General features: G+C 39.0%; 1 protein-coding gene across 1 annotated transcript; it reads left to right on the top strand.

Moving 5' to 3' along the window:
- The first annotated feature begins 505 nt into the window (after positions 1 to 505).
- LOC149001855 (Excinuclease ABC, C subunit, N-terminal) lies at positions 506 to 6,788 on the top strand. Its single transcript, XM_089138892.1, has 3 exons — positions 506 to 894; positions 3,465 to 3,571; positions 5,989 to 6,788. Exons 1-3 carry the CDS (start codon positions 506 to 508, stop codon positions 6,180 to 6,182), a joined length of 690 nt encoding a protein of 229 aa, XP_088995018.1. The 3' UTR covers positions 6,183 to 6,788.
- Positions 6,789 to 7,911: the final 1,123 nt, after the last annotated feature.

Below are 7,911 nucleotides of genomic sequence, written 5' to 3'. Positions count from 1 at the left end.
TGACGTGGTCGAATCTCGACGGTCGGTTGCTTAGGTTCAACTTTATGCTGTGCATTTATTGCACAATATTGTGCTTCCAACAATCGAGTTTGAAATCTCGACTGTTCGTTTTGCTTTTAACCATATGGGAGACGGATGGTTGAAATCGAAATCTCGATCGAGATTTCAATATCGACCGTGCATTTAATGTGCATCATTCAAGTCTGGCCCAAATTGAGATTTCAATCTCGACCGTTGGGAGCAGATGTGCGCATCATTCAAGTTTAGTAATGCCGAAAAAAAAAAAAAAAAATGATCTAACTCGATCCAAAGACCTCCCTCAACTTGCTGGTTGTAACCACTGGAATACATCATCCACAACTTTACTTGCTATTGCTTCTCAAGAATTTAGAAAAAATCTCTAAATGCTATAGATAAAGGGTACGGAGATCCAACGGTTCTCGTTGAAGTGACAATAAAATTATCAAATCCTTTTCCTAAGTTTACCCGGTAAAGGGGAGGTGCTATGCGGATCACCCTTTTCCTTGGAGCAACGGTCAATAGTTTCGTTATTCAAAATCCGGTTGTTTGTACGTTTCGCTGCAAAACTGAAATTGGATCAACAACCAAGCTGAGGCGAGGCGAAGCGAAAGTCTCACCACCGAAAGGAAGCACCAGAAATCAGCCTGTGATGAGACGGCTCTCGAGAACGTTTCGCTCCCGTAAACAAAACCTCTTAGAACCACCCAAATCGACTACAACATCATCTCCAGCATCTTCGTCTTCCTCATCAAAGAAACCGCAGGCTAATCCAAGTCCAATATCAAAATCATCGTCATGGCTCGTCTATCTCATTCTTTCTACGAATCCACCCATCAAGACTTATGTGGGCGTCACCAACAATTTCTCTCGCCGGTAAACCCAATTTATCGATTTTTATTTTTTATTTTTTAGTCTCTGTTTGATTCTTCAAAGGGGAGAAATTGGAAATTTGAATTTTAGACAAATCACTTGCAGTTTCATTACATCGCCAATAGGTATAGACTCAATTGGGTTATTGTGATCCCCAAATTTCTAATTTTCTTCTGTTGTTCTTCAAGTTAGTTTGAGCCATTTCTGTTCAGGATTCCTTCGTTATGAGCCCCCAATTTTTTTTTTCTTGGGTGGATTGAAGGTTATATTAAAAAACTACGTGGATGTTTAAGTTGAAGTCTTATGATTTGGAAAAGGTAGAGATCCAAGTTACTAAACTGAATTCTTGGCAAGTTTTGATAGCCAAACCATGTACGAATTCAGGATACGTTGACCACTCAAAATATCCAGTTTCTTCCATCGTATTGGAATCCATGGATAAATTAGCACCCGTTATGGTGTTACCTGAAACAGAGATGAACATAGCGGCACAGTTTTGGTTATAAGCTTCACAATCAGCTGGTCTGCTTCTTGAGTATCTCGGAAGGTGTCTCGGATGGAGAACACCACACTAAATCCTTAGAAAGAGATGATGTCCCAAGAGAGAACCAGCAAAACTTGGAGCAGAGAGAATTACTGGGAAGGAGTGAGATAGTAATTCGTACAATCGAACACCCTCACTTCCTGTAGTGTCATAGTGGAATCAGGACGCTGGAGGGAGGGTCACTTCGAGTGTCTGACCACTCCAAGTGGGTTGTGTTTCCCTCTGAGGTCATTGGCCTGATCAAGGTACACTTGTAAGTTGTAACTTTTAACAGAATACTTACTGTTGATCTTCAATATGAGCTCAAATTTTGGTCGGTTGAAGCCTATAATAACGAAAAAGCGGATATAAATATTAATTGTTTAAACTTGGATGTCACTTGACTTATTAGTGCATCTTCTAGTATATAGGGTAGAAATTTTCTTCCTTAAGTTACCTTTTCTTATGGTGGCTCATATTCTTATGCATGCAAGACAAAAGGCCAAATACTGAGATTCTGGAGTGCACACTGGGCTGATTTGGTTAGGTGAGTAAGATAAGCATGATATGCAAATGGAACAACTTAACTGTAGAAAAGACATTAAGTGAAGTATAATCAGGAGATAAGGTATGGATGCTGCTGTGAGCATTCGAGGTAACGATACATAAATTCTTGTTGATCTAGAAATTGATTCTCTACTTTTGGGATGGGTTGGGCTCAAAAACCTTGAGAATGATGGTTCTGGTGGTAGATGTTAGGATCACAGATCAGTGAAGAGTGGGATTTTATGTCTCCGTATACATTTGAGTCTTTTGGATTGACTCTGTCTGATTATAATGCAATAAAGTTCACAATCTGAAAGTACCCGTGAGTTCTTAAAGGTTGCTTGTTCTAGCTCGCACCAAAAACACTAATGCATGTCATATGGCAGGCCCATTGTGGAATTACTGTTTGGGATGGTGCCAACTGGGCTTACGTGGAGAAGCCGAAGGCATAAGCTCTGAGAAGTCATGCTTTATCAGCATGAATGAAATTAATATTCCTGTATTTCTTCACCAGAGCTGCAATCAGGAAGTTAAGAAGAACAAATTTGTCCCATGTTATTATTCCTTTTTTAGGAGTTCTGCCAATAAGAATTGTTGATAAGGCAACTTCATTCCATTCTCATTATCCAATTTCAATGTGGTATTAGTATTACTACCTCAATACAATCCAGAGTTAGAATATTCCATGCAGGAATTCAAGAAGGAACGACTGCAAATGACAGCACTAGGGCGGTAATCTTGTTAGAGATTAGGATGAGCTTTGATGAGTAAGAAAAGAATTGGCAGAACTTCTCACAGGTGAAACAAATCAAAGCTGTTTTCAAAAAAAAAAAGATGGTTAACTAAACAAAATTATAGCGGTTTGACAAGCTCTTAAAGAAATAGGACTGTCTGTTGCGAGCACCTCTTAACTTCAACCATGTCTTCTGATGATGCAGAAAGGTGATAGTGGCACTGCATCGAGCTATAGCAGTCATTTTCATTGTTCTTTCAGTGATCACTGCCTAAATTTTACTTCCCATCTCAACTGCCATTGCAGTTTTGTGGAACCTTGACATGGCTTTTAGCGGAACCTTCCTCCATACATAAATCTGTGAACACTCATCAGGAAGTTTTTCACATGAATATGATTTGCATGCATTGTTTCCCAAATTGATTATTGATCTTCGGCATGCAGTTGATGAAGACCTTGTTAAATCCTTTGTTTCTCCTAAGTATGTAGCTAGAGAGAAATGGTAGCTAATTATCTAAATCTGAGCTAAATAATCCAGGGGTCAGTGAGGAACTCCACTCCCTCCTCCCCCCTTGGTGGGGATGGGGATATTGAATAACTCATGTGATCCATAAATCTCAACAGTTTGCACTCCATAAGGAATCTTCTACTTTGAACAAATTCTGATATTTCTCCTTAAAATTTTGGCTTTCTCTTTGCAAGTGGATTCCTGTATCAAATGGTTCATTAAATGCTTCAGAAAACCACTAAAGCCATGCAATTGTTTTGTAGTCTGAAGCAACATAATGGAGAGCTTAAAGGTGGAGCAAAGGCATCCCGTGCTGGAAGACCTTGGATTTGTGCATGCATTATTCGAGGATTTAGGGACCAAAGTCAAGGTATTATTTTGTCTCAGAAGTCAGAATCACAAACACCGAAGCTAAGCTTGTGTTTTTTTTGTTTGTTTTTAGTAAGTAATGGATGTCAATGGCACTTGAGATTTAGGTGGTTTTTCTCAAACATCAAGAAATAGTTGCTACCTAACCTATTAGACTGGGAAGTAAAAAAAAATCTAGTTGATATGTTTGGGGAAAATTTTTCTGGCTTCTATAGACAGTTGATCAAGATCTTAAAGCATCAAACACGTTGATTTGAATTTTTATTTGTGACTCTTCTATTTGTACTTGTATAAATTTATAATACCTTTGCAAAATCGCCCAAGAAGACTTGATTTGAATAGAGATAGGTCTTCTATAATGAGTGAAGATTCTTCTCTTCCTCTCTGGTACTACCCTCTAGCTTAACTCTGCATGATGTACTATAGGCTTCATTACTTTGAGGACATACATTGGAGGCAGATAAATGAAACAAAGAAAAGAAATAAAATCTCTGCATGGAAGTTTGAAGTGGTTGGTAACTGATGTTTTAAGGGTGAAAAGCACTTTACTCTACTTCTTCTAGGTCATTTGATATTAGAGTATTTCTGGGCATATTATAGGCAGGATGAAGGAGCCATTGCTTGAGGCAGCCACTTTGTGCAAAAATGCCATAGTTTAGGAGTGATTCGGAACTAACACCTCCAGTTCTCCGCATTGGCAGGACAAACACTGGGTAATGACCTTTTTTTTTTTGGTAGGAAAGATGAGAAATTCCCATGAGGAGAGACAATGCATCTTATAAGTGAATTTTTGCTAATTAGTTTACAGAAATGAGAAGTTCCCTGAGTGATAAAGCTTCCTATCACTGAAATTTTAGTTTACTTATTTCACGGATATTGCCACTTCCTACACTATGTTGGGTTGATTCAATGATTGAACCTTTCACAAGTTACAGGATTGCAAAGTATCCGGTTACAGGATTGCAAAGTATCCGATGTCTATTTTCAGGTATAAGTGTCAGTAGAGTTTCACAAGGTAAAAAAAGATTGTTTGGGGGGGGGGGGGTTGTTTAATGAAAGGTCATTTTGGAAGTTTCTCAATTTCATGGGGTTTCTAAGGTCTTTGTTCACTTCTTTGTGATTGTTAGAGAAGCCAGCAGGTCTAGGGATAGGATGAAGATTCCTAGGATAGCTGTGTGGAGGGCTTTGGAAAATCAAGATTCATGTAGCCTGACCCACTTAATTGAGAAAAGGCGCATTTGGGTTGAGTTGTTTAGAACCCTTTAACTGTGGGAATAAAAATGAGAGGGCCTTGGTGAAATGGAATTAGGTTGTTTGAGTGTGATTATGGAACAACATCTTTGCAAAAACATGGGTAAGGGCTGTGTAGATTGTGACCCTCCCCAGGGCCAGACCCCGCATTGGCAGCACACTCTTGTGGTACTGTGGTAGGTATGCCTATTTTTAACTAAGGGTTTTGAATCTCTGCCAGAGTCTTGTTCTATGTGCTTTGTTGATTGTATTTCAATGGCACTCTAATGCCAGCAAGATTTTTTATTTTTTAATATAAATTGCGGTTTAGTTGCGCTCTTGCCCTTGGTTCTCAAGCCATTCATATTTTCCTTATTAATCTTATAATGTGTGGGATTCTGGTTCAGGTTGCAATCTGAGCACATACTGACTTCTACTCCAAAATGTAGGATTCTGGTTATGTTACTGTCCTTATGTATCTATTGTAATTTCTCTCAATCCTCCCACCCCTGTCCATGTATCCCACAAGCTGTACCCTGCCCCTTGTGTAGCTATTTATGATGAATGGGAAGTCGGCTATTGTAAGTTCTACTGCTCACTTCAGCATCTTTATCTGATTTGGAGGTTCCCAGACCTGCTGCATTGGATTATGTCAGCTCGCCCCTACTCTCCTTGCCACAACTACATCTCTCTTTTGAGCAGCTCCCCTCCCCATGGGGGGAACTCAAGGTGTGGCTCTGTCTGTGTTCCAATTATGAAACTACATCGTTAGTCCTCTTATAGTCCTGCCATGTGCTTTTCTGACAGTAAAAGAATCCAATTAGTTGCTGTTGTAACTTGTTTGTCGACAAACAGATGCACCTACCAAAATAGCAAACTTGTCACTACTGAGTAATGTCACAATTTGCATTTCATATAGGCCTGCTTCATTATCTAATCCCTATTTTGTTTCATACTTGATATAAGGATGATTCTTAGTTGACACAAACTATTACCTACATGAGATCTTGATCTTCCAACTAGAGTGCAAACACATTTCAACAGTTATGAGAATGGAACCTGTTTCATGTTTAACACACAGTTCTTCCTTTTATGGTTCAGTGTAGTTGTGACTTGAGCATTGAAGTCCAAGTTCAGTGCTGCTTTTACTATCTGTTGTGACTCTTATTTCTGTCTCTCCATTTCTAGCTTGTGAGTTTGAATCAAAATGGAAGAGCATCTCTCGGAAGTTGCCCCGCAAAAGAAAAGCGAAGGACATGTCAAAGCAGGAGGATGATGGGTCCCTAGCACTGTTGCAACATAGGCAGGCAGCTCTGACCAAGGTCAAATGTCAATGTAATTGCAGCCATATAGAGATTGACTGGAAATTCGACCCCTCTTGATACACTTACTTCAAGGGTACACCACTATTTTGGTTTAACTTATAGTCCACTCCGTTTGTTGAGTACATGGGTGTTAGAATGATGAAAATGATGTGATTCCTTATGCTTCCACTGAAGCCATGTTGGTTGATGGTAAAGAATGCAGCTCTATACCATAGGCTCTTACCGTGTACACATGAGTGGTTATCTAGAGACTCCAGCAAATCTGAAATAATCTCATCACGATTCACAAGCAGAAGGCCTTGAGTGGAACTTCAACTTCCTGAGATTCTATAAGGAAATTGTGGAATGTTTACAAACAGGATTTGATTGCTTACTTTGCCATCTTGTATCTTAAAGATAACTGAATACTCGGAAAATGGAATAGGTTGTGTAGCTGCCACCTGAATAAGACAAAGCCATCGATAACTGTTAACTCAATTTCTACTGATGTCACTTCTATGTAAAGAAACTACAGCATACCTTAGTATCACAGTTTTTGTTGAGATCAGATAAATCTTCTACATTCTTCAACTTGGTCATCCTGAACAGTTCCATGGTGCACTTCTAGTTGTTCAGTCATAGACAAGGATGGTAATATTAGACTTTGTTTGGTTAGAGCTGTGGGGAAGTAAAATAAAATTTTCATTCCCCTGTTACCCAAATAGATGTTTGAGATATTTTTGTGGGTGATCAGGACCCTCTTCTGCTATCTCTCCGTCATTGTCCATAGTTTCTGAATTCTCCCCTTCTTCAGGAGTATCAAATCTTTGTTCCAATGGATCCTCTTTCTTACTCGGTTTATACAAGAATCAAATCGAAAGGCAATTCCTCTTCAACCCAAGTATTGGATTTCTCATCAAATTCTCAGAACCTATCTGTTTTCTGGTGGAATATTGGATTAGTCTGTCTGGCAGAGTATATGGGAAACATGTAGAAGAACCCAATACCAAAAAGCTGCTCACAGAAAAAAAGAAGGCACAGATGAAGGACTTCAAAAACCAATCAACCATGGTGACAATTGAGTCTGCTCATCAAAGAGAACCGGGTAAAATGGAGCCATAGGCAAGGTTTGTTGGTTTGTATCTTTTGGCTGATTCCTGCAGGGCCATTGCAGCCAAAAATGGTGTGAACAATGATTAAAGACTCTAATAATCACAGAACTAAATTGCAGTTTTGGGAAAGCAGTAGCTTTAGTGAAGAACTCTCCATGTATTTCAGAACCCAAGGTGGGGGTTCATCTTATGCAAGATAACAGCCTCCTCTGCTGGGAGCCTGAGATTCTTGTCAAAGGAGGGCATGGGATCCACCTTTACAACTCTATTGGTTATATGCCTCACTCTAAGCTATGAGTCTAGATCTTGTACTTACGTCGAGAGGAAATTTCCCAACTCATACGGATAGATTCATGACATGTAACCAATGTAGAAATAAAGTCCTTGTTTCAGATGAAGGAAAGAGAGGATTTGGATCTGTACTTTTGGGATTTTCCTTAAGAATATGATTTTGTTTCTCGATTGAACATGTGTCATAAATCTAAACATGTGGGTTGGAATTTTTTTTCTCCAATCCGGAGTTGGTTGTCTTTCCTCCAAATGGAAAAGATGATTTTGTGAGATCTCATAGATGTTTACTAGTGCAAATATGTTAACAAAAAATAATTAATTATAAAAAGAACATAAACATAGATTAGAGAAATATGCAATGTTTCCTTTTCCCTTTTACATCACCCATAAATATGAAAGAGGAC

This window comes from Hakea prostrata, chromosome 10 (assembly GCF_041222555.1).
Source record: "Hakea prostrata isolate BN-2017 chromosome 10, UWA_Hpros_2, whole genome shotgun sequence".
NCBI classification, from domain to species: domain Eukaryota; kingdom Viridiplantae; phylum Streptophyta; class Magnoliopsida; order Proteales; family Proteaceae; genus Hakea; species Hakea prostrata.
The sequence above is the reverse complement of the archived record's forward strand: the minus strand, read 5'-3'. Positions and strand labels throughout refer to the sequence as shown.

Excerpts from the sequence above, each read along its gene's own strand:
- LOC149001855 (XM_089138892.1), top strand. The coding sequence starts at position 506 with ATGCGGATCACCCTTTTCCTTGGAGCAACGGTCAATAGTTTCGTTATT. Across the intron at positions 895-3,464 it reads ACCAACAATTTCTCTCGCCG|TCTGAAGCAACATAATGGAG; the intron begins GTAAACCCAATT and ends ATTGTTTTGTAG. Across the intron at positions 3,572-5,988 it reads ATTTAGGGACCAAAGTCAAG|CTTGTGAGTTTGAATCAAAA; the intron begins GTATTATTTTGT and ends CTCCATTTCTAG.